This window comes from Vulpes lagopus, chromosome 5 (assembly GCF_018345385.1).
Source record: "Vulpes lagopus strain Blue_001 chromosome 5, ASM1834538v1, whole genome shotgun sequence".
NCBI classification, from domain to species: domain Eukaryota; kingdom Metazoa; phylum Chordata; class Mammalia; order Carnivora; family Canidae; genus Vulpes; species Vulpes lagopus.
In genome coordinates this window covers 6,417,878-6,443,727 of record NC_054828.1, presented here as the reverse complement: position 1 = coordinate 6,443,727, position 25,850 = coordinate 6,417,878, and the positions used below count along the sequence as shown (strand labels likewise).

Genomic DNA, 25,850 nt, shown 5'->3' with positions numbered 1-25,850 from the left:
CTGCAAGAAAAAGGGTGGACCCAGGGACCCTGAGTATGGGACAGAGGCACGAGGCCCTGCCTGGAGGCTCAGCCCCTGCCCAGGGAGGCTGCAGGAGCCCCGGGGCCTGGCAAGGGACCTCCTTCCGCAGGAGCACAGCCCTCAGCATCACAGTGCAGTCAGGCTCCCCACAGGGCTGCCCAGCACACCCGTCTTCCTGTGGTGGTGTGCCAGGGCCTCGACGAGGGTTAATGGAGGACAGAGAAAGAACAACCACAGATTGTTAATAGGTGCCCCCCTCCCTGAGAAATCGAGAAGCCAGAGACCGTCCACCAGCCGGCAGCTGGGCCACCTCCTGCAGGCCCCATGCATTGCTGTGAGTGCCAAGGGGGCAAGAGCCTGGACAGAGAGAGAGGAGACACAGAGAGCGAGCGAGGTGGGAACCAGAGGGAAACGTTTGTTCACCAACTTTTTGGCCTTAATGTCCTCCTTCTCACTGACGGTGCTCCCCGTGTCGTCCTCATCCTCGAAGGGGTTGTAGCTGGACAGAGACTGCGCTGACCGTGCGGGGTTGCTCGGGACACTAAGGTCACTATGGGGAGAGAGAGAGCTTTCAGGGGACCCCAGCTCAGCACCCTGCCCCGGCCCTGGGTGCTCCCAGCTGCAGGATCACAGGGCCAGGGGCTGAAGGGGCAAACTGGCTCCTCACCCAAGAGGAGGATTTGTCATTTGAGCAGAAAGAATATTTTAGCAAAAACACTTAGTGATATTCTGGTGGTTAAACACATTTAAAGTGTCTAAGGAGAACAGCAGGTCCATTTCCCTTCTTGCCTGTGGGTGTGGTCTATCCTGAACAGGAGACTGGGGTGCGGACAGGTTGCCGCTGGAGCACAAGTGATATCCGGCCTGTGGCTTCTCCCCACAGTCCTCCCATCTGGGCCTGTGGCCAACACTGTGATGCTGGGAGCTGGCAGCCAGCCTGTGGGGCTCAGCGCCCCCCCTGCTGAGAGCGAGAGGGGCTCCTGGAGCTCTCCAGACCCCACAGCGCAGCATTCCCCTCCTTCTAACTACAAAGGCTCCAAAATCCTCCTCCCTGCTTCTTCTGGGGCTAGAGCTTCCAAAATCAGCTCCCAAACCTGCTAAACAGCACTTTCTAAGAAAGAAGGACCCCTTTGTGCTTCAGAGAGAGAACATCCATCTGTATAAATGTATCAGCCAGCTACTGTGAGCCAGGCCCCGAGGGGATGGACCTGAGGGAGATCAGACCCAGGCCCAGCCTGAGGGCTGACAGCCAGGATGCAGTGAGTGTGCATGCTGCAGAATAAAATAAGACGGTAAGAGCCCTGGTGCCACACCGTGCAATTCAGCTGCAAGGTGGGGCTTGTGGGGCCAGGACCACCTCCAGCCTCCAAGTTAGGAACTGCATGCGGCTGGCACTTGAGCGCTGCACGGAGAGCTGGAAGGAGAGGGGAGAGGAGAGGAGGAAATGCCTCAAATACTACTAGTGACCTCAAGGGGCCGGCAACTGCCTCATGGCTTCAGGCCCGGAGAGGGGCGCTCGACCCAAGCCTGCCCACTGCCACACTGGAGCCGCATGTCTGAGACCACTAGGCCCTCCTCTCTCCCCAGCACCTTTCTCTTTGAGGGGGTGCTGGTACCGGGAAGCAGAATTCATGCAGCAGCCCTGGCCTGCCTAGACTCTCCCAGACCCTCCTCTCCCACCAGCCCCAGTCACACAGGTGCCAGCCTGATCCCTGGGACAGCGCTTACTGCTCCAGTCACTTCACCAAGCCCACCTGCCCAGAAAGAGACCCAGCAGCTGAGTGACAACTGGCTGTGTCTGGCCAGGGAGCCCAGGTAGGGGCTTCAGCACTCAGGGCTACAGAAAGGCCTCCAGTACCTGTGCTGACCCTCCTAGGAAACCACAACCATGAGCTGTATTATTACTTGTTGTGGCATGGAAGCCTCTGGGCCCAGAGCCTGTGGGGCAGGAGCAGCTTCCAGGGAGGGGCAGCTGGCAGCCTCAGCTCTGCAGATGAGAGCAACATCTATCTACTGGGACTCGGAGGCCAGAGCAGACCTTGTCTAGCACACGATTTCCACGAGGTTCTAATGCCCTCGGTGCCACCTCTTCTAACCAAACAGTTTCAGCAGATAAGTCAGAAATAAAATAACCAACACTTTCATCAAAGATGTGCCTTGAAAAGGGGGGACACTTGACAATGATCTCCTGTACCACCACTCCCCTCCGAAATCAAGCACCTGCATACAGAACAGAGAAGTACAAACCTGACCGGGACACCTGCACCCGCCCAAAGGATGGCATCAATGGTAATCTCCACCTGCCTGTGTGTACCACTGGGGATACACAATGACCAGCACCTGACATCAGTTCCTGCCCTCACTTGGGGCCAGAAGCATGTTTGTGCCAAAGGGTCCTTTCTCTGGATCTTTTCAGAGCTCTAGCATCAAGTGAGCTGATGATCTTCCCCAGAGATGCTCTTGGGCCACTGCCCAGCAGAGTTTGGATGCCCAAGGAGCATCTGGAAAGACATTGGTGGGGTTCCCCCCCCTACAAGACATTGGTGGGGTTCCCCCCCCACAAGGCCTCATGGGGGGAGGGGGTTGGTCTCCCAAGTATCCAGGCTGGAAGCATCCAGCCCACCCAGAGGACCCAGGGGACCTATCCCAGAGGATAGAAGCTGCCTCATGCCCACCTGCTGGGCTTGTTCTGCAGAGCCTGGTCGCCTGTCTGGTTGATGCCCGTCAGGGTGACGCCATCAGCAGCCTTCTTCTTCTCTCTTCGGCTGAGAGTTCGATTCAGGTCTGCAGACCACTCCTGGGCAAGCAGGCACCGAGAGAGAGAAATAGGGAAGTTCATTGGTTTGAAGCCACATCAGTCTAACACACTGGGCAGAAAGCCAGGGTCTGTCCTGCACAGTTAGTGGCATGCAGCCCCGTGGCCTCGGTTCACCTTGCTTGCAAGCCTCGGGTTCCCAGCACCCCCCTGCTACCCCCTCCTCACTGCTAAAGGTGGGGACTCCAGCCTGTGTGGGTCTGTTCTCTGGAAGGAGAATCTGACCAGCCAGCACTCAGGTGTCGAGGAACTTCCCCATCCTGCCCCGGGGCCCCATGGCACTAAGCCTCCAGCCTCCTCAGGCCAGCAGGGGTCGCCAGAGGCCTCACCGGCTTTCCTTGAGCCTTCCAAAGTAGACAGGAGCTAGTTCCCATCTAGTCCCTGACCGGTTTCTGGCTCTGAGCAAGTGCAACAGGAGAGCTGGCTGCAGGTTCTGGGCAAGCCCTTGTGGGGACCGCAACTTGGCAGGGTGGGGGGTGGGAGGTGTCAGGGGCAGGTAAGCTAGCCCTCCCCTACCCCAGCAGGTCTCCGGGGAGCAAGCGGTGCCCTCTGGCAGCTCACAGCACAGCAAGCACTCACCTCCCCAAAGGTTTACTAGTTGTCCCACATGGAAACAGCTTTATCATCCACACTGAGAAACACTCAAAGTGGGTTACAGAAGGAAGGGGCCATGACCTCATTCCCCGGAAAGGTCTCCCTCCTGACCCCACCCATCACCAAATAACCTTGACTGAATTATTAACCCTTGGTGTGTTGAGTCCATAGCTTGGCACACATGTCCATGTAACACTTCCGGGTTAGAGGCCAACTTGGAAATATCAAGTCTAACCTGCCAACTTGTCAAACAAGGAAACTGAGGCCCAAGAAAATGACTTGCCCATGCAGAGCTGATGGCAGACCTGGGCCCCTGACTCCAGACCCTGGTCATCTATTTATTAATTATTCTCTCAACTGAAATAAGTTGACTCAGAGCAACCATATGAATATAAATCTGTCCAGAATGCGTGGCTTCCAGGACCCGTGTGATCAGTGGTAGGCCGGCCTGGGAAGGAGGGGCCCGCTGTTAGTGTGGACAATGAACAGCAGGGCAGAAAGGCCACCACATGCCGTCAGAACCAGGCTGTGGACCCCACACACACAGACCCGTGCGGGCCGGACACACACTGTTGGAGGGTTGGGATTATACATTAGCCACAAAATAAGAAACTTACTTCATCCTGCGGCATGGAAAATAAAAGCAAATAGTTTCATTAGAGAAAGTCAAGCATGATCCTATAAGAACCGTAAGCACAGGCCACATGTGGGCGCTGCTTCCCAGCCTGTAGGCACGAGAGGAGGGCTGCAGTGGCCAGGATGCCCATACCATCGAGCCAGCCTGTCAGCTCAGATCTTCCTTCCCAGACCACTACACTCTCTAGATACAGGTGGACAACCCTAAGGGCCTGGGGCGGGAGGGGAGGGCTGCATTTCATAGGTGGCTTCCCAAGCCCCTCTGGATCAGTATACAGCCCTGCAGGGTGAATCCCGGCATGTGCAGAGGACACACCAGCTCGCTTCTTCCCCATGCACCATCGCGGGGGGGGGGGGGGGGTGGTAGGCTATGTGCTTTCCCCTCTAGGGCCACTTCTACTCAGGGGGACCCTGGGCCTCTAGCTCATCCCAGTGCCTCCGTGGAAGGAAGCCTCCTGTTGGGAGATGTCCTAACACCAGTGCAGGGAATGTACTCAGCTGCAGAGACCCACACTGTCATGCGAGCAGCTTCTTGAGAAGCTCCAGAAGACAGAGGGACATGTGTGAGATCTGACACAACCGTAGCTAGGGTGGGGCTAGAGGCCAGCATGGACTCCCAGCTGCCCAAGGAGACGGGTGCTGTTGTCATCCCCACTTTACACATGGGAACAAATGACTGGCTCAGCGTCCCACAGCTCTTAAGCGGTGAGGCCAGATGTGAGTGCAGCCTGTACTCTAGCAGTCCCCGGGGGCAGGGGAAGCCTCTTGGCCCTCGTGCCAGGTGTCCTCCCCGGAAGGCAGCAGCCATAGCCCTTCCAAGCCTTTCCTGGCTCCTGCTTTACCACAGGTGGGGAAAATCTCTTCCCTCAGAAGAGGGGGTGGCAGGACTTAGTGAGGGTGGGAACGCAGATGGACTGTGGCTGGAAGAGGCCCAAGAGCCCCAGGCTCTCACATTTTGCAGGTAAAGATACTGGAAGGCTCACACTCATGAAATCAGGAAAAGAGGAAAGCTAATCCTGAACCAAAAGGAGTTGAATTTACTGTCTGAACCGAGAAAAAGTCCCCTGTGGGAAGGGTAAGAAGAGCTACACATAGCCCCATCTCTCCCCGTCCCAGGCCTGAGGCCTGCCAGCCTGGTGTGCGCTGTGGCTGGTGTGGCCATCCTGCGGAGCAGGCGGGGAGCTGCGCAGCTCCCAGGACTCATCAGCAACTAGAGAATGCCAATGGTCAACAGGCGACCATCATGGTTCCTAACAAGCGAGAACACGACTGCACCTTCACTAACTCCAAAAGGCCCTGCAGTGGTGCCCTTGGGACTCTCCACATTGACGTGGGTTCCAGAGTAGCCATGCTTAAAGGCTGCCTCCTAAGCAGGGCAAAGGCCATCACCAGTTGGAACGAGAAAGCATACATCTCAACCCTGTGGGCCCAGCCCCTGCCGGACCAAAGGGGTCCTGGGCACAGCCTCCTCTTACCTCAAACTGTGGCCAGTTCATGGACATGCCTGGCCCGTGGTTGGCTCTGAACCACCTTAGGTCCTCCACCGCGTCAGCAGCTTTAATGCTCTGCTCCAGGTCACGGTAAATGTTCTTGTAGCTAAATCAGAGAGAGGAAATGCATGACTCTCTTGGAAGGCAGGGATGGCCCCTATTCACCCTGCCCCAGAGCCTGGCCACAGCGGGGGCGTGGGCTCTGGCCACACAGAGTTGGCTTTGTAGCTCGGACCAGGATGCTCTGCCCTGGCTTGGCTGGATGATTATCTGGCCTCAGTGTGCACAGCAGACGAAACACCACCATGGGCTGCAAGCCACAGCTTTGGCTTCCCACAAATTGGCTTGAAATCAAACCAGGTGGCAGGGCAGTGCTCTATGTCAGATAATGCAGCAGGTGCCAGCATCTTGGCCACATGGGCACTGACCTCTGTGGGTCCACTTAAACAGGTCCAGAATCAGGAAAGTTCCCCCTCATCCCTTCAAAAAAAAGCTGGAAGGTGCAAAAGCTGTAAGTGAAGACTGCCCAGTGCTGTGGCTGCAGAACTCACCCTCTACCTGGAGCAGCAGCTCACACCAGTTCAACATCCTAGGAAGTGGATTATGAAGGACAGGACCTAGTGTTTCCCCTTATCACCTACATGGCAGGCAAGTCCTTTCCCTCTCTGGGTCTCAGTTTCCTCTGTTGAGTGGGCACAGTGCCATCTGGTCTAAGTTGAAGTGTGTCCTCCACACAAGATATGTTGAAGTCCTGACCCCCAGTATCTTAGAATGTGATTTTATTTGGAGATAGGGTTTTTACAGAAATAATTAAGTTAAAATGAGGTCATTAGGGTGGGCCCTAATTGCTGGGAGAAATGTAGACGCACAGACACACACAGAGGAAAGGGTACATGAAGACACAGAGAGAAGATGGCCACGTGGCAGGGGTGATGTGTCTATAAGCCAAGGATTGGCAGCAATTGGACAATTGACAATTGGAACAATCCTCCCCCCTAGAGCCTCAGAGGGAGCACGGCCCTGCCAACATCTTGATTTTGTACTTCCCACCCCCAAACTGTGAGACAATAAATTTCTGCTGTCATAAGCCAGGGGTTTGGTATTTTGTTATGGTAGCCCTAGGACACTACTCTGCCATCTACTCCCCAGGCTGGCTTCGAGGACTCAGTGAGGCCAGGCATGTCAGCCAAGGACAAGCGTGCACATAATGGGCACAGCTGCCCTACCCCAGCCAGCAGTGCAGCCCCAGGCAAGTCAATCCACCAAAACTGGCCTCAGCTTCTCCCTTGGTAAATGGGGAATAATGCCACCCACTTTACAGACTGTCCTAAGCATTAAATACTGGCAGAGTGGCGATACAATAATTGTTCCCTTCCATTGAATTATACAGGAGACAAAGGGAATGCAATTTCTTAACAACGACAAGTCTTAGCTTGCGAGTCATTTCTACACAGCTCTGCAATAAGGATGACTGAAGTCCACATCCATGGTTAGCTCAGACCTCTGCCCCAATGGAGGCATCGTGGGAAAAAAGAGAAGGCAACTGCAGAAAGAACATCACAGCCTCCATGTCAGGATCCAGAGCTGAGCCTCCGAGGGCCTGTGCTACCCAAGAGGCCCCGGAGAAGTCAAGGCTGAGTGGGCAGCCAGCCACTTGAACGGAAGGGCCTCCGTAAGATGGTCCTGAGGGAAGGGCACCAGCCTGGGAAACACAGAGAAATGCTCCTGGCTGGATTCCAAATATGCCAACTGTGGCTGATCCAGGCTGCAGCCCTCCCTTCCTACCTGGACCTCGAGTGTCGTACTTAGAGCTGGTGGCTCATGGCTCACCTTAATGCGCAGCCTGAGGCTGCCCAGCTCAGGCCAGCAATGAGCTGGCCAGGCTGATGGGATGCCCAGCATAGGCCGACTGTGCACCTGCACATGGGCTCAGCACAAGGTTCCTCCCTGGGCAGGAGGACTTAACCAGGGAGTTTTTTGTTTTTTTTTTTAAGATTTAATGGGGTAGTATCCCAAGTAGACTCCCCACTGGGCATGACACCCGACACGGGGCTCAATCCCACAATCCTGAGATCATGACCTGAGCTGAAATCAGGAGTCAGACGCTTGACTGACAGAGCCACCCAGGCACCCCCAGGGAGAAGCTCTTCTGACAAACACTGCCATCCTAAGTCTGGAGAGTAGTGACTGAGCTTTATTCAAAAGCAATTTCCCACTGGCCTCCTGGTGATGTGCTCTTTCTCTAAATGGAAACTTGGGATCCCTGGGTGGCGCAGCAGTTTGGCGCCTGCCTTTGGCCCAGGGCGCGATCCTGGAGACCTGGGATCGAATCCCATGTCGGGCTCCCAGTGCATGGAGCCTGCCTCTCCCTCTGCCTATGTCTCTGCCTCTCTCTCTCTCTCTCTCTCCCTCTGCCTATGTCTCTGCCTCTCTCTCTCTCTCTCTCTCTCTCTCTCTGTGACTATCATAAATAAATAAAAATTAAAAAAAAAAAAGGAAACTTACCTGGCCACATTTGACAAGTCTAGGTGCTTTTGAACCTCCAGCAGAACTTCCCGGAAGAAGCGCAGACGCTTTTCCTCAAACTGCTGGCACTGCTCAAACACCTGCTCCATGTTCTCCATGTACTGCGGCGTGCTCTGATCAAGCTCCTTCAGGGACTTCTCATATTTCTCTTTGGTCTACAAGACAATCCAGGCACCACAGGGCAGAGGTTCATTTCCATTCACCCTGGTTCCCTCTGATGGAGAGAAGGTGAGCCAGGCTCTGCACCACCCTGCTCCTTACCTGCCTTCGTCCCCTTCTGAATCATCAGCATCTAGGCCTACTTATAGGGTGACTATATTAAGGCAGACGTTTTGAGTGACTTTATTAGGAGTAAGCGGGGTGAGGAGCTGTGACCCAGCATCCAAGGATCTCCTTCCCTGGCACCCCTCAGATTCCAGCCCAGAAGACTCACCTCTACCTCTGCTCCTGAAGGGTGCTCCCACCCAATCTGGGCTGGAACAATATTCCCACTCCACATAGCCAGGCCCTCCAGGCTCATCTCTAATGCCATCTCCACCACTAAGGCCATTGCTGGGGAAAGCTTCTCAGGCCGCCTCAGACTCCAAAGCATAAGCTCTGGAGTCTGACAGACTCTACTTTCAAAGTCAGGTTCTAGTCTCAGACCCTCCACTTCCAAACTGCCAACCATACTCTTGGCATCTGCCGAGCCTTTCTGCTAAGCAGCAGGCCCAAACAGGTCAATGCTGGGGAGGGGACGGTCCCTCTGGAACCTAGGGTGCATGGTTGGGCACCACTGCCACACTGACCCCTGCCCACAGCATCCACCCATGTCCTCTCTCCTCAGGGAAGGACTGTGCTAGGACCCCCTTGAGCCTCGGACCTTCCCCACAGCAGTGGTGACTCAGTGGATGCCTCAGGGCAAGAGCACGGGGTATGAGTGCCAGACAGGCCTGGGGGCAAGTCCTGGTACCGCACGGAGTTTCTTACAGCCTCACTTCGCCTCGCAGAAAATGAGGTAGAGGCAAACCTCATTTTATGTCGCCCCACAGTACTTCATGTTTTAGAGACCGAGGGTCTGTGGCAGCCCTGCGTGGAGCAAGTCTATTGGAACCATTGCTCCCACAGCACTTGCTCGCTCTGTTGTCTCTGCTCACGTTTTGGTAATTCTCACAATATTTCAAGTTTTCATTATTATCATTATTGCATTTGTCATGGTGATCCATGATTAGTGATTATGATTCGCTGAAACCTCAGATGATGGTTAGCATTGTTTTTTAGTAATAAAGTATTTTTAAATTAAGGTGTGTATACTGTTTTTAGACATAATGCTATTGCACACGTAATAAATGACACTATTTTGTAAACATAGCTTTTACGTGCACTGAGATACCAAAAATTTCATTTGACTCACTTTATTGCAGTGGTCTGGAACTGAACCCACAATGCCTACACTTCCACTTCATGGCATTCTGATATTTAAACGAGGTGACACAAAATGAGCACCAAGCTGCATGAGGTAGGCATTCAAAAAAGTCCCCGTCCCCGTGTCCCCCAGGCCTGTCACATCCCCATACAGCCATTCATTCCAAGACTGTCCTCAACGAGGGGTCTGAGCAGAAAGGAAATATGGAAGGCCATCATAGTCTCCTGGGACAAAATGAGACACAGCAGCTGCAGCCTTTCCACTGTGGAGACCCTGAGAAATGGGGGCGATCACAGACAGGCTGGCTAGCTCCCCAGGAACTTTGCTTCTCTGTCCCTGACCATGGTGCCGGCTTCTGAGGAAGGGCTGAGCCACCCTGAACCATTATAGGCTGCCCTGCCCCTGCCTTCTGGATCAAGGCCATGTCTCAGGACCCCAGCCCCTGCAGCCTCTGGAGCAGCTCTGCCCCTACTCCAGACCCCAAATCTACTCACCATCTATGCTACTTTTCTCCTGGACACCCTTCTGTGACTCAAGCCCTGGAAAACTCCCCTTTATGGTCCAGAGACCCCTCTTCTCCAAGACTTCCCTTACAGGCCCAACCCACTCCCTAAAGTCTCCCTTCCCGGCAGCCCCTCATATTCTGTTCCTTGTTCTATTTCTGAGCCTCCTGGCTGGGCCTGGATCCTCTGTGACCCCAAGAAAAGGTCATCCCTTCCAGAATGTGGACATTCCCAGGAGGAACAGAGCACCACCAAATGCTCTGACTACTCATCATCTGCCCTGTGCCTAGACGTGTGAGGCTCTGCGTGGGATCACTAGGTCAGAGGCCTTAAGACATGCAGCTGTGGTTTAAATACACAGGGCCTGGTGGTACCACCAGAGCAGCACAGAGAAACCACTTCTCTGGGGTACTCCAACAACACACAGGAGCCTCCCTGGGGCCTCTCTGTGCTTACAAACAGCCCTGTCCCAGCAAAGCCAGATACAGAGCAGGATCATCACTATCGGGGAATTCCTAGCACAGAGCACAAAGAAAGTTCCTAGGAAACATCCATGGAGTGAAACAAAGGCAGCCTTCACTCTCCTGTGGACTGGGACACTTAGCACTGAACATGAGAAAGTCCCTTCTGACAGGTACTGCAGGATGCAGTCATGGCCTGACCAATGAAAAACACAGACGGGCCTATGTAGCCAGTCAGTGCTGGTTTTTAGAACTTGTTTCAAGAAGGAGAGTGGGAGGGTGAAGTTGCCCTCCTTTCCAGGCCAGCTCTAAGCCTACAAGGTCCATCATGCCCCTATGGTCACTGGCTGGACCACAGAGCCAGGAGGGAAGCTTCTATAAAGTGGCCCAGCCATCCTGACAGGTGCCTTATGTCTGACTTCGGACCCTGGACCAATTTGGTAGATTCTGTTGTGAATGGCAATGAAACATGAAAGGTATGTGTGTCTATGTCCCTCACCCCCACCCCAACCCTCCATCCACACCCAGGAACAGAGAAGCCTCGTCCCTCCTCCAGGCACCGTTCTGGACACGTGGCAACAGCAACCCTGAGCATCGTCCCAGCCTTATTTTCCTTGAGCCCAGGTGCCCACCCCATTCAGCGAGTAGCCCCAGACTCCTCACCTGATCTCGCAGTGGAAGCAGCCTCCTGGCAACCCCTCCTGGACTGGACCCAGTTCCAGAACCAGGTGTGGGCAGTCGGGGCCACTCCCCAAGGGACTCAGGTGCTTGCTCTGAGTGATGAACTCTTCTGTAGACAGTCCCCACAACCACCCTCCCCTGTATGCCAGTGACAGCAGTGAGGAGCAGGGAGAGAGGGTCGGGCCTTCCCTCACTCACTACCAGGTGGCACAAAACTAAGCCTCCCTGAACTGTTTCCTCAGTCACACAACAGAGATGCCACCACCTAAATTCCCTGGGTTCAGTGGTGTCCATCCAGGCTGAAAGGGTGGTGGGTTTAACACAGCAGCTCAGGGCTCTCCCGTTTCCCCTTCTGGGGGAAGAACAACATCTTGCTCCCGGGACACAGCCCTTCTCAACCTGGCTCAACCCGCAGCTTCCACCCACACCTCTCTGGGCCTCTCTGCTCAAATGCACGCTGGCATCTCTCCTCCCTCAGCACTGCGGCAAGGAGGACTCCAGACAGCTCAGCCCCCAGCCCTGTACCCCTCTCCACCCAGCAGAGGTGGTGGCCTAGGCCTTGCTCACGTCAATTTTCACTTCCTGGGAACTTTTCAATTATATGAATCTGTCTAGTGTTTGCATCCTGTGACTCAGGCCTTCCAGGTCGAATCACTACCTGTGTCCATAGAGGCCCCCCTCTGTCCCCCCTAGTTTATAGCATCCTCCCATTTGATCTCTCCAATCCACGGCAGCAGGGCCCCCCTCACCCCCCCACACTGCATAGAAAGGCAGAAGGGCACCCAGGATGCTGCACACAGGGCCTGTTCACGGACTCTTGGCTGAGCACCCGCAGCCCCCACCCACCTCTCTGGGCCTTCACTGCCGGGGCTGCGGGGAAACCTGCCCGCTCCCCCGACCTCTCCAAGCTCCCCGTGGCCAGTGTGCTGGGCGTCCCAGGCACTCCACCTTCATGGGACTCCCTCCACTCACCACCAGAGCAACCCTTCTAAGCTGTGGTCCTCCTCCACACCTCTGCCCTCCCTGAGCTCTGGAACCTTCTTTCAGTGGCTCCCTGTTAGCAGTGTCCTGAAGCTCCTTAGTTCACTCGCCTTGCAAGACCACTTGGTCATCATAACCCTCCGGGTCAGCTCTTGCATCAGGCCCCTGCCGCTGACATCCACACCTCCATGTCCTGCACAAGCTGGTCCCTCCCACTTCTCTCACAGCAGCCCCGGCCACCCCACCACCTTTCCCTGAGCGGAAGAATCGGCCGTTGCCATGCTTGCCGAGCACTCAGTTCTGTCCTCCATCCTGAAGTGGGCAAGGGGGCTGTGGGAAGCTAAGGCGCTCACGTGGGAGCCTCCTGAGGGCAGGAATAGGTCTTACTGCTGTGCCATCTCTCCACCCCAAGTGGCAACAAAGCTAACTGCGGGCCAGAGAGGTGTCTGGCGAGGCTCGTGCATTCACCATGGAAAAAGATGTGCCACATTTACCTTAAGAACGTCTTGCTTGCATTTTTCTACTTTGTCTTGCAACTTCTTGAGCTGCTCAGGGTTGAGGGATGGGTCTGCTTTGCTATTGGTTTCTCGTGATGTGGCCAACTTCTCCTCTTTGCATGCTGCATGGTAGGCCTTCTTTGCTGCCTCTACCTGCATGGAGAATGAGCTCCTGAGTGTTAACGTGTCTGCAAGTTCGAGATCCTAATTAGAGGTTTCACAGACTCTGCCTGCAACACCCCGAGGAAGGGAAGGAACAGGTACAAGCTGTGCCTGTCGTATAATTACAACTAGGTACAAGGGAGGAATATGCTCAACAGATACTGACAGGGTGCCTGCTTCGGGTCAGGTGCCATTCTGGGCACCAGGGTGCAGCACCAAAGACCCTGGCTTTCAGGGAGCTCTCCATTGAGCTAGGGAGGCAACCACAAGAGCTAGCTGAAGAACAGAGTGAACAAGAGGGTGATGAGTGCCAAGAAGGAGAGGGAAGCAGGGATGAGAGGTGGGGCGCCATGCTGAGGCAGCTGGAGAGAGCCAGCCAAGATGACACGGAGCAAGAATGTGCAGGAGGTGTGGCTGTCTGTGGGAAGAGCATGGCAGGCAGCTGGAATGGCAAATACAAAGGACGTTCCAAAGTTCCAGAGCTAATAGGAGGGGGTACTGTTGGGAGGCAGAGTCACAGGCCACGTGTTCCACGGCTACCTCACACAGCTAGAACATGTACACGCACACAAGTGCATACACACACAGCTGTGTCTTTATTTAACAGATCCTTCTTTCCTTGAGCCAAAGTCAAAGTTCAATCTAGAAAGAGGAGTTTTGTAACCATGGCCTCATGGTTGTCATTACACAAGGCCATGGACAAGAAGCAAGATAAAGGAGATGTGGCAAGAGCCAAGACACAGAAGAAAGAAGGAAAGCCCGTTGTTACAACCTAAAGACAGAGGTCTGTTCCAGGTGATTCTCAGGAGGAGGGAGGTGGTACGGCTCCTGAGAAAACCCAGCAGGCGGAGACAGAAGGAAGCAGGAAGTCCGCCCAAGAAAGGGGCTGGCGGAGCTTTGGCAGTGGGGGACAGGACGGGGAAAGGGGGCCCCTTTTGTGCTGAGGGTGGGGGTGCCTGTAGAAGAGCCTCTAGCTAGCAAAAGCCGCGAAAGACTCAGCGGCTTCAGCTGCTACTTTTAGAAAAACCAGTATCAGTATCATTTGCAAATTTCAGAGGAAACATATACAAAAGAAAGAAAAATTTTAAATCAATCCTTTCTACCAGCCCAAAGGGATTTTCGGTGTCTTGGAATTGGTCACTGTTAGCCAGCAGGGGCTTCTGGTCCAGGGGGGACCCCCATCTCTGCCCCTGTTAGATCCTGGGCCCAAAGCATCAGGGCAGGACTAGCCAAGAAACACAGGGTCAGGCCAGGCAGGGAGCAGCCTGCAGGATGGAGGCACCTCTTTCAGCTTCTTGGCCCAGGGCTTCTGTGCCTTCCGAAAGCCGTCCTCGGCTTCTTTGGTCTCCTTGAAGCCTCCCATCATCTGCTTGTGAAAGGCTTCCTTCTGCCAGTTCTTGATCTTCTCGAAGTCCTCGTTCATCAGCGAGGCTTTCACCTCTAGGTGCAGCTCGCTCACCCTCTCCGCCTCGGACATGAGAGCCGTCCAGGCCTTCTCCAACGTCCCATACTGGGGCCCTGGCACAGGAGAGAAGCTGCTGGTTATGGGGCACCAGGGCCCCCAGACAGGCCCTGTGTGGGGACTCTGCCCATTAACCTCTTGGTTGTGAGGACAGAATTCCAGAGGACAGCCTGGCTGGGCAGGGGTGGGGGTAGGGTGGAGGGTTCTTTTCAGTTCTTTCCTTTTTGGAAAGTGTCTCAGTGTCTGTTCCTTTTTCAGCTTGGGATGAATAAGAATAAGGAACTGAAGCTGGATCTACTCAACCATTCTTCTGTTAGGGAAACTGGGGGATTATACATACATATTTTCTTTTTCTAAAGTCACTAAACTTTTTAAAAACATGAATTTCTGCCTCTTGGAAGTTTTAATTTGCTTAAGGCTGGCCGGAGAAGAAGTCACCTCTGCAGTGGACTGACTTCTCTCCCCAGCAGCTCAGAGCCCACCCTCTCCCTTCCCTGCGGTCAGCACTGCTCTTTTCAATCCCAGGACAGGAGCGGAGCCTGGAGCCTGGCTTGGAGCAAGAACTCGAGAGCTGCCCCATCAAGCAAAGGACTGTCTCCACAGCAGAATGGAAGGCCTGTCTTGGGGAGAGGAAGGGGAGTTGGAGGCAGGAACCTGTTCTGGCCAGGTGGAAATCTCTAGATAGTGGTCACCCCGCACACTGTGCTTAGGAAGGGAGCTCGTCATTTGACCTGTCATCTTGTTGAGGGTGTGGGGCAGCGTGGGGTCAGGTGAGAGAGAAGGAGGCTATGACACAATCTGAGGATGAAGATGGGAAGAGCCAGGCCCTGACCTCAAGGCTCTCCCAGGGGACAGTCACTGTTCAAGCTGGGTAATGACATGAAGGAACCATGAACCATGGAAGGCGAGCTCTCCTGAACTTCTAATCCTTTGTGTCTACAAAACAAGCAGCTCCCTCTCCTGCTGGGTCTGCGACACAGGGGCAGAGTCCACAGGTGAGGGGGACAAGGGGGCTTTGTGAACCTCAGGTTCTTAACAAACACAAAGGACAGTGCTAACAGCTGGGCCCTAGGAGTTAGAAATAAAACAATAACAGTTATGGTTCACAGGAGCTGCCCCTTCCCTGGCTACTCCATACCCAGGCATGGCCGTCTCACTCCTGGACACCTACTCCATCAAGGCACTGTGCTAAGCCCCACAGACGACTTGCTTCAACAGGGGAAAGATGAGCAGCTAGTCCAGACCCAGCAGCAGCTGCCTGAGGCCCCGCCCGTCCAGGACTGCAGGGCCAGTGGCCTGGCTTCCCCATCCTCTGAGGTCAGTCATCACGGTAGAAGGGCCTGGCCCATAGCACACCCTGAGAAAGTCCCGCTACTCGGCTTCTGTCCCAGGAAACCCTGTAATCCATCAAGCTGCCCCTCTACCGCTGGGAAGTGCATTCTGAGCACAATCCATAGCCAGAGCAGCGTTCTGTTACTAAGCTCCAGAATCTTCTGTGTGTTTTGCTCGGGAGAGAGTGGGGGGCAAAACGTGTACAACACCTCTACTCATTCCCGTTAACATTCAAAATCAGGGGCAGCCCCAGTGGCGTAGCAGTTTAGTGCCGCCTGCAGCCCAGGGCGTGATCCTGGAGACCCTGGATCGAGTCCCACATCAGGCTCTCTGCATGGTGCCTGCTTCTCCCTCTGTCTGTGTCTCTGCCTCTCTCTCTCTCTCTACGTCTCTATGAATAAAAAAAAAAAGAAAGAAAGAAAAAAAAACCATTCAAAATCAGAAATGCTGCCAGATGTCACCATCTAGTCTCACCTGATGCACTACACAGCCAAGCTTACAGATCAACAACTCTCCGTGTTGGAACCCACAGTGTGGAGCAGCAAGGCCTCTGATGTGATAGCAGCGCTACTCAAATCTGAGCCCTGAAGGAACCCTTCTGAGTTAAACTGGCAAGTATAGCATGTTCCATGGATGACAAGGGCCGCAACGGGGGACTCCGGTGCTGCCTGCAGAGAGGAGCCCCATGTGCCACAGGGGAGGAAAGCCCACACAGTCCGTGCTGCTGGGTGATGGCATCATACTGCTCCCCTGTATGAATCACAGCCCCAAGAACTGAGACACACTGCTGCCCTGTTCTTGTGAGAGCTGCCCAGAGCACCCAGGTCGAGACGCCCTGTGCCGTGGCCTCCCTACCCTTCTCGACGAGCTGCCTCCAGCGCCGCGCCCACTCCGTGAGCTGCTGTGCGTAGGCCTTCTCAATGCGTGCCCGCTCGTGCAGGCAGTTCATAAGGTCGCTGCACAGGCGGTGGCCATCGTCTATCCGCTTCACGGTCCGCTTGTAGTTCCCAACCTAGAAGACAGAACCACACTGTGAGGCTGGGCCCCGCTCGGCTGTACAAACAGCCTCCATGCCAGCTGGGCTCCTGGGTGCTCATCCATCCCCCCACACCCCCCGCCCCACTCAGAAGGCATCCTGCATCATTTGATGATAAGCTAAGATTCCACTAGCAGGAATATTTTTAAAAACAGTGATTTGAAACTTCTCAATAACTACATGGCTGGTGTCCGCGCTCTGACCTGTGGGTCAGTGAAGGAGATAGACCAGCACAGGAAGGGCTCTGACAGAGGGAAGTGAGGGGCTGAGGGTGCCCAGAAGGGCATCTCTTGCAGAGTGAGGGGCCAGGGACGGCTACCCAGAGTAAGTGATGTCTGACTAGAGAGATTTAGGGAAAAAAAGAAAGGAAGAAAAAGAATTCAGTAACTCAAATTAAAATTATGTTATAATTAATATTACAGAATTGGCTAAAGGTCTTTTGTGATCATCATTATATAAATAGATAGAAATATGTTTGAAGTACCTTCTGCTTTAATGTCTTCCCATGCTGGATTATTTTCACTTATCGATTAGAGCAATAAATACTATTTCCCACTACTGAGCACCCACTATGTGCCAGGCACCACAGCAGGTGTCTTACCTCCAAATATTGCCCTGCCTTAACAAGTAGGAATAACTGTCCCCATTTGAACAGGAGAACACCAAGGCTTAGAGAATGACACAGTTCCCCTGATCCTGCAGCAGCAGTGGCTGGGCTGCTGCTGAATGCAATGTTTCAAAAGGCTCCAGGTAGGGCAGTCTTGATAGCAAAGCTCAGACTCTTATCTGCTTTGATGAGGGTTATGGTGAGTTTTGACTACTTTCACACTTGAAAAGAGATCAGCTCATCTAAATTATCAAATACAAGAGAATAATTGACAAAATATTAGTGGCTAATTTGGACATTGGAGGACTGGAAGGAAATGTGGCAAAAAATGATCTGTTATATTACAATCCTTTCTTCCTTGTCTTCAAAAATCTTAATCAACTTTCATCAATCTTACCATTTCTAAATGAATTCAACTGAGCTAAATTCTCCAGGTAAAGGCAGTGGTGGTTAGTGAAGACCTCGCGGAGAGACAGAACACATGGGCCCCCAGGGAGATGGGCAATGGGGGAGAAGGGGCTCTGGCCCCTTCAGGAAGGGCTGTCCCGGAGGTCAGAGAGAACCCTGCTTCCATGGGATCAGTAAGGACCCCTGGAAGTGTGGCGGCCTGGGCAGCGTTGTCCAGCAGGCAACGCTGAGGTTCACGAATAGCTCTGGGAGCCCACATCAGTTGTTGTTCTGGCCCGGAGCATGGCCAGGCTGCTGCTACTCACCAAAACATACAGCTTTCAACTTTACCCTTCGGTTGCCCCTTTCTTAGCAAAGCAAAAGCAAGCATTTCTTTCTTTCTTTTTAAGATTTTTATTTATTTTTGAGACAGAGAGAGAGAGAAAACATGAGCAGGGGGTAGAGGCAGGGGGAGACAGAATCTCTCAAGAAGACACCCCACTGAACGTAGAACCTGACAACACGGGCTCAATTTCATGACCCTGGGATCATGACCTGAGCCAAAATCAAGAGTTGGTGGCTTAACCCACTGAGCCACCCAGGCACCTCTAAAAGCAAGCATTTCACAATCAGCTGGAAGTGACACCGCAAGCTCACTTCCCTTAAAACAGGGCTTTGCTGTCATTTTGAAATTTACAACAGGATGAAAAAAAGTAACCAAAAAAACGCAACTCTGTTGCTGAGCTGGTAGCAAGAGGAGCTCAGCTCATCACAGCTCCATTTGGACTTGAGAGTTGGCAGAGGTGGCTTTCATATCACTGTCAACAACAATATCCACACTGGTAATCAAGATCATAGTGTGTTGGCTCTCTGGCAACCTGCCACTTCTCTGCTTTTCAAAACCCTTGTAAAAAGATTTAGGGAAAAGAAAAGGCTACCTCCTAAGAAGACACGCATCAGTTCGACCCATCAGCATGTACCTTGGCTGCCGTTCATATTTAAAGGACAACTCTTAAAATCTGAGAAGCAGCAAGGAATACAGGCAGGATGTTTGCCGAAGCATGAGTTTAGGTTTAAATGCTGGCACTGTCTGAGAAGAGCCAGAAACGTGGTTCTTCAAGTAGATCTAAGTCTCCAGCATCTGTGGATCGCCAGAGGTCCAGGTCCCGATCCCGGTCAAGGTCCAGATCAGCTGACAGTGGAAATTAAACTGTAAATAACTTGCCCTGGGGGCCTTTTTTTAAACAAAACAAATTCCCAAACCATACTTGCTAAAAATTCTGGTAAGTATGTGCTTTTCTGTGGGGGGTGGGGTTTGGAGGGGGGTTGAATTGGGCTGGATATCTTTGTAGATGTGGATCAAGGTGTTGTTGAAAACTAATTGTATTAAATGTCTTTTGATAAACCTTCCGCTCACATTTTTGTGAATGTCTGAAGTATATAGTTTGTGTATATTGAGAGAGTTCTTTTATAACTAAAGCAAATTTAATTTTTTTGTACTAGAAAAGATTTGAACATTTTAGTTCTTGGTTATTCAAATATGTTAATTCAGAATTAGTTTTTTTTTTTTCAGAATTAGTTTAATGCCTCAATTAAACTAATTAATAGCTTTGGACATTTAAAAGAGCTCTAATTTTGCTTATACGTAAAGGCTTGAGTTTTCCTTGTTAGGGTTAAGGGTGTCCTCCCACCCACCCTTTAACAGCTGCCTGACAAAGACGTTAAAGCAGCTGTTGTTATTGATAATAAAAGATTATAAAATTGAAAAAAGATAATAAATAAATGCTGGCACTGTGACCACTGCTGAGGCCAAGGGGAGAAGGGAGTGTTTATGACACTCTAGCAATGTCTGCTCTGCCGGCCTTTGCTGGGGGAAAAGGCTCCATGTGGGCATGGAACTGCCAACCTTTTAGTCCTCGCGTAGGGACATATGCCAGGTATCACTATTTCATCTCCATAAACTGCCCAGTGACAGAGCAGTGTGGCCTTCCTGCTCCCCTGAGCGAGGCACTGGAGATTGTCCTAAGAGCAGAACTATGGACAGCTGTTTCTCTACAGTGAAATATAATGAAACATGAAATAGAATCTACAACCGGTAATATTCACCCTTCCCAAGTCTACGCTTAGGTGAGTTCAGATGAACGTGTGCGGTGTATAGCCATCACCATATCCAAGTACGGAAACTTCCATCTCCCCACCACGTTCCCTGTGCCCTCCCGCAGTCAATCTCTGCCCCACACAGCCCTGGAAAACACTGATTTGGTCTGTGTTTGGGGGCTATGGGCAGGCTGCCGCAAAACAGGCCACTTTGACATGAAGATTATTCTGAGTCAAAAAGTAATCATACCCCCCAGCAGATTCAGGAAAAGCTCTCTACCTCCCCCACAACTGCTCACAAAGAATTTAGAGAGAGGATCTGCTCCAGGAAGAGAGCTACCATCATCGATACCTACATTATACCACCAACTAGGCTTGATGGATAGGAGGAACCCAGCAAGGCCTATCTGATCAAAGTCCTCTGTGTCCCACCGCTTCTGAGTGGCCCAGCAATCATTTGTTTTCTAAACATTTACTCATATTTTTCACCTTCCTGTGAATCACATTCCTTCTCTCTGAAGTCCCAGGCCCCTATCCACTTCTCCTCAGCCTAGGAGAAGTAGCTCAGGTATATGTACCTCATTTTGCCTGTCTTTGGAATATGCCATGTCTGTGTGGATTCCCCATATATACAAATTAAATTTTATTTTCTCCTGTTAATCTGTCTCATGTCAATTTGATTTTTAGTCCAGCTAAAGGGACTTTGAAGGGGACAGGTGATTCTTCGTCCCCAGCACCCTTTGACGAGCTGTCCAAGATAAAGGCAATCACACAGTATGTGGTCTGGCTTTTGAGGCTGATCCATGTTACTGTTTATGCTATGTTAATTTTAATTGCTAAGAGATATTCCATTGTATGGATACACCATAGACTTGTTTGCCTTTTCATCCTGTTGAAAGGACATGGGGGTTGTTTTCAGCGTGGGGCAATTATAAAGAAGCTGTGAACATTCACTGACAGGTCTTTGTGTGGACATAGGCCTTCATTTCTCTTGGGTAAATACTTAGGAGTGGAATTGTTATTCAGTAAGTATATGTCTAGCTTTATGAGAAATCACCAAACTGTCACCCCACGTGGCTGTATATTTTGCATTCCTTACTGCAACGTACGAGAGCTCCAACTGTTCTGCATTCTCACTAGCACTTGGTACTGTGGCAGGTTGGGTTTTGTTTTTTTTTTTTTTTAAGATTTTTGGCACTTTAGTATGTAGCGATGATCTCATTGTGATTTTAATTTGCACTTTCCTAATGTCTAATGATGCTGAGCGTCTTTTCTTGTTCTTGTCTGTCACCCATATGTCTACTTTGGTGGAGTGTGTTCTCTCTCTTTTTTAAAATACATTTTAAAAATTGAGGTATAATGATGACTGGTTTTTTTTGACTGGTTTTTTTAAAAGCAAGGAAAGTTAAGTTTCAAATACGTACAAACTGATATGTTAAAGTGAGGACATACATGGTTAGCTATTTCTGTTTTATCAGTTTTGTAATTTAAAAGTTTCTTGCTTTTGAAAACACGAGTTTGTTTTCAGATGGCCAAATGGCAAATAACTTGACGTAGAAATTTTAAAAATAAACAAGATTTCTTCCAAACCTTATTATTAACTGATTTATTCACAAAATGCCCATTTTAAAAACTAGGTCTGAAGCCATCTATGTTCCTAACTTCCTCAAAATTCAGGCTCACTCCCTCAGGTACCAAGATACTAAAGACAGATGCTCACCATACATAGGCCCGGGTGCAAGGCTGGGACAGCCTCCTCTGCCTCAGGGACTGCCTGGCCAGAGGCAGGAAGGAGTGAGAGGTGGGGAAGGTACGCTGGAGGCAACATCCAAGCTGAATTTTCAAGGACAAGAAGGAAGCTGGCCAGGTTAAAGGTGAGGAAAGAGAAAGGTGTCCAGGAAGAAAACAGTGTTGATGACAAGATATACCAGCACGGAGACTCAGGCGTGATGTCTGTGAGGCACGGAACATGGAACACAGAATGCAAGAGGATCACCAGCGATTTAGATGGGGGAAGGGGGGGTGCAGCTGGGATGCAGGTGTTGGATGATGAGAAATCTCGAGGGTCAGGTGGTCATTCTGAAGAGTGCCATGTCTGCGGACTGGAGGGGTTCAGGAGGGTGAAGCTCCTGGGGGAAGGTGCGAGAGTAGCCTCCTCAGGCTGGGGCCATAGCAGTGGGGACAGAGTGGGAAGACAGGAGAAGGGACCACTCTGTCCTCCAGGTGGCAGGTGGGAGGACAGAGGTAGCAGGGTGCCAGTGCTCAGGCACCTCGGGGGCTGTAGTTAGTACAGGCTGGGCTTGGGAAAGAGCAGAACCACCATCTTTCTGGGGTTTATCAGAAGCCACTCTTCTGCCCCCATCTTCCTGGGTGGGGAGGGGCGGCACACACTCCTCCCAACCACTAATGCCCTGCTGTCCTCCCGAGAAATCACGCTATCCTCTCTCCACCCACAATTCCCCAGCCCAGGGCCCTAGAGCCCCCTAGCAGCTTGCCCTCCTCATGGCTTCCTACCTCTCCCTGTCTCAAAGTCTGGCTCCAGTCATTCCTCTGGTTTTCCTCTACCCCAGGCACTGAGAATCCAGTGTCAGGCACACCTTGGATTTAGTCAGCTAAGACGAGTCTGGCGCTAAGAGTTGCAGCAATCTTTTTGCAGAGCATCTGCATAATGGGGTATCAGAAGGGAGATGGGGAAAAAAAAAAAAGAAGGGAGACAGGGGGAAAAAAAAAGAAGGGAGACAGGGGACTCTGTCTAAAACCCAGCAGGATTACAATTACAGGGGTGCTGAGAGGGACTGCTCAAACGGGTCACACCAGTTCCTCATTTATCCTCTAGGTGTAAACAGCCTAGAACCGCCTTTCACTAGGACTCCAGAGAAGGCCTGCCTCTCTCACTTTAGAGACTACCTATCTTGGCCAACTCCCTTCTGTGGAACACAGTGGCCAAAGGCAACAGGAAGCCTGGAGGATTTGGAAGCAGCCCAATGAGACCTCTGAGGATCCCAGGTGGGAGACGGGGAAAGTGAACGCAGACCTACAGCCCCTCTGAGCCTCCCACTGGTTGGCCCCCCAGGTTATTCTTTGTACTCTCCTCTTTGGTTGTTGACCATCAGACCCGTCACAGTGACAAATCACCCGATTACAATCTCAGTCTCAGAGTGAAACCAGTGACTCAAATGAAAATGGAATCAAGCAGGGCTGCCCCAAAGCTCACACTCTTCCACCCCTGTGCTGCCTTGGCTTCTTCTTGCCCGTGGCTCATCTCAACATCACCAACAACCCCAATGGAATCTGGACCCTCCAGGAACACCAGTGAAGGCCTGGCTGGCTCACTGCTGACTGAATGCACAACGCAGTGAGGACGGGCAGTCTGTGCCCCAGAAACTCTGCCCTCCCTAGCCAGCCCCTGGGTCCATGCCCGCAGACAGCCTTCCTTCCCGCCATCCCAAGCTGTACTGCGGACCAGAGCCTGCAGCACACAGGACATCAAGCCCAAATACTATCCAACTCTTTGCCCTAAGAGAGTGTGGACCTTTGTCTTCCTCATCCACTGCTCTTTCTACACTGCCTCCCACCGGCTCTGCCACGTGGCTGGCACTCAATAAAAATGTAAGGCAGGACCGATAAATGACTAGAAGACAACGCAGGTGACTATCTGTGTGACTTAGGGCCAGGCAGGATCCTTAAACAAAATTTCCAAAGTCAAAGCTGTACAAATACTTATACAGACGTGTGCCTATGTGTATAAATAAATTTTATTACATCAAAAATTAAGGATTCCTGTTCAGAAACCTACATCATGGACAAAGTTAACAGGGTGCAAACCCTATTTCCTCATTTGCTATGTCAAAATTGACAAGAGGCTAAACTGGAATATCCCAGGGAGGTCCTACATATCTCCGTGAAAAAGACAGGCCCTGAGGGAAGCTGGGCAAAGGGTATGATTAGGGCAACTTCAGAAAGAAGTAAATCTATGGGGCTCACAGCAGCAAGGGGCTCAGCCTCATGTGATGGGGGAATATGATGATTGCAAGGCTCTTCATCCCTACAGACTGGCGGACTCGAGGATGGGAAACACCAAGTGTGGGACAGAGGGGGGCACACAGGACCCTTACTGTACATACTGGTGAAAAACAGACTGGGGTGGTCCTAAAAATAACCAGGCAGTAATTAAGTCATTAAGCATACACATGCCCTATGAGGACCCAGCAATTCTCTTCCTGAGTCACATCCCACAGAAATGTTCTCTTGGGCTGAGGGCACACAGGAGTCTTCTCCCTGGAGAACACATGGCAGGCATGAACGTGGCATGCACGGTGATGTGGAGGGAAGCAGCGAGACATGCAGGGCTAGGTGTAGACACCACGACCTGCACAGACCTCCCCAACAGTGGAGAAAAAGAAACAGAATGACAGGGAGCATGATGTCTTCGATGAGAATTAAAAATACCTACACACAAAGCAAGGCTATAAGGTCCACAAGAGCCTGCGCTCACACAAGCCCTATCTCTAGCAAAGGGAAGGGACTAGCGTCCAGGGCAGGGAGAGAGACGACGAAGGATGTAGGTGTGGAGTCCCATCCTACCTGCCCCAGATGCAGTTCTCTATTAAGGCTCAGCTTGTCTTCCCCATGGAGGCCTCCGTGATAACAGCTGTTCCTGCCAGACCACCAAGAGGGAGCGCCTGCATCACCTGCACTTGCAGACAGTCGGGACCAATTCCCCACCACTGGCTCCTGCTTGCTGGTCCACTTGGGGGCCACGAGGGCCTTCCCACACACTGTCCCCATGGCCTGCAGCCACAGCTTGTCCCACATGGGTCACAGTTGTTCATCTTACCCCCCCTGCCCCAGCTGGGCTGCAAGCCTCTGGCATCACACACTGTTTCTCATCATACGGAGCATCATAATAGAGCATGTGTATGCTCTATTATACTGCAAGGAAGCATGCTAACACCTCTGCATGTGTCACCTCATTTAATCCTGTGACAATCCTTGGCAGTGGGTACTATTAGTGTTTCCATTCTACAGAAAAGGAAACCAAGGCTTAAAGAGGCAAAGTCACCCACAATCATGCAGCCAGAAAGAGGCAGAGCCCACCTTCTAGAATCTTCCTCAGGCTGAGAACAGAGAGAGTAAAGCCAAGACTTAACAGGTAGACATCAGGTGATGAGTGTGCTTCCAACCAGCCACACGGATCCCAGGGAAGGCCACAGACACAGTTCAAGACTGAAAAGTAATGTACTGGCCCTGCTTCTGATTCCACTGTGTGCCGCCAACGCTCATGGGAGGAACCCCAAACCTGTAAACTACTAAGACCACTAAGATGACCTTGATTTCACCCACACAAGGCTCATGCCCTTTAACCTGTGACCCTTAAGGCCCAAGCACCACAACTGCTCCTTCTACACTGTGGAGAGGCACGTTCAAGGGTGAGCCAGCTGTGCCAAGCTGACTGGACAGAAAGAAAAGCCTTGGTGGTGTCCCTCCCTCCCTCAAGTCCACAGAGTCAGAGTCCAGTGTTTTACCTAAAGCTGATAAAATACATGGAGCGGCTCCAGGATATTTTCAACCAGCTTTTCTGAGAGACAAGGATGAAAGATGACCCTTCTGAGATTCCTTAATTACAGTCCTGCAGATGGCATGGGAAATGGCTGAATGAGCTTCTGTTACCTGCCTTGAGTCCCTTAGCCCCCGGCCCTCTCTGATGAAGGCACCCCTCAGGAGGGAGAGGCAAACATCTGGCCCTGCCCCCAAATAAATGACCTTGTGTGGGTCTCCCTCCCCATGTTTCCATTCCTTCAGCTGTAAGGTGGAGGTAGAACTGGTTTCGTAAGGACTGAACGCACTGGGAAAGCGTGAGTTTCTTCCCAGCCAGGCGTGCTCTTACCCTGGCTCAGGCGTCATTTGACCAGACCTGGCCATTTCTACATTTTGTCCATTGGGAGACAAAATGCAGTGGGGAGACAGGGGTAGATGATTTCCAGGGGCCCTTTGTAATTCCAGGATCTCTAATTGAAGAGTTTGTCAATGCACCCAGCCGGCTGGCTGCCCCCTCAAGCCCTCATAACTCAATTTTTGAGAGCCTAGCACCACCCTCCTGCCACACACCAGTGTGTACTGAACACCTAATTGTGTGCCAAGGACTAAGTGGGGGACG

General features: G+C 52.0%; 1 protein-coding gene across 7 annotated transcripts in view; it reads right to left on the bottom strand.

Annotated features, from left to right (window-relative positions):
• The window catches only part of PACSIN2 (protein kinase C and casein kinase substrate in neurons 2), a 135,326-nt gene that overhangs the window by 4,799 nt on the left and 104,677 nt on the right, over positions 1 to 25,850 (bottom strand). For 6 of the 7 annotated variants that reach the window (XM_041756615.1, XM_041756619.1, XM_041756618.1 and 3 more), the window contains exons 3-10: positions 16,422 to 16,578; positions 14,055 to 14,290; positions 12,608 to 12,763; positions 8,062 to 8,237; positions 5,542 to 5,662; positions 4,048 to 4,053; positions 2,697 to 2,818; positions 449 to 571 (exon numbers count right to left, since the gene is read on the bottom strand). In XM_041756615.1, the coding sequence (XP_041612549.1) occupies positions 449 to 571; positions 2,697 to 2,818; positions 4,048 to 4,053; positions 5,542 to 5,662; positions 8,062 to 8,237; positions 12,608 to 12,763; positions 14,055 to 14,290; positions 16,422 to 16,578 (1,097 nt within the window). The remainder of the gene's footprint in view (positions 1 to 448; positions 572 to 2,696; positions 2,819 to 4,047; positions 4,054 to 5,541; positions 5,663 to 8,061; positions 8,238 to 12,607; positions 12,764 to 14,054; positions 14,291 to 16,421; positions 16,579 to 25,850) is intronic. The other variant, XM_041756620.1, reaches the window with a different exon arrangement.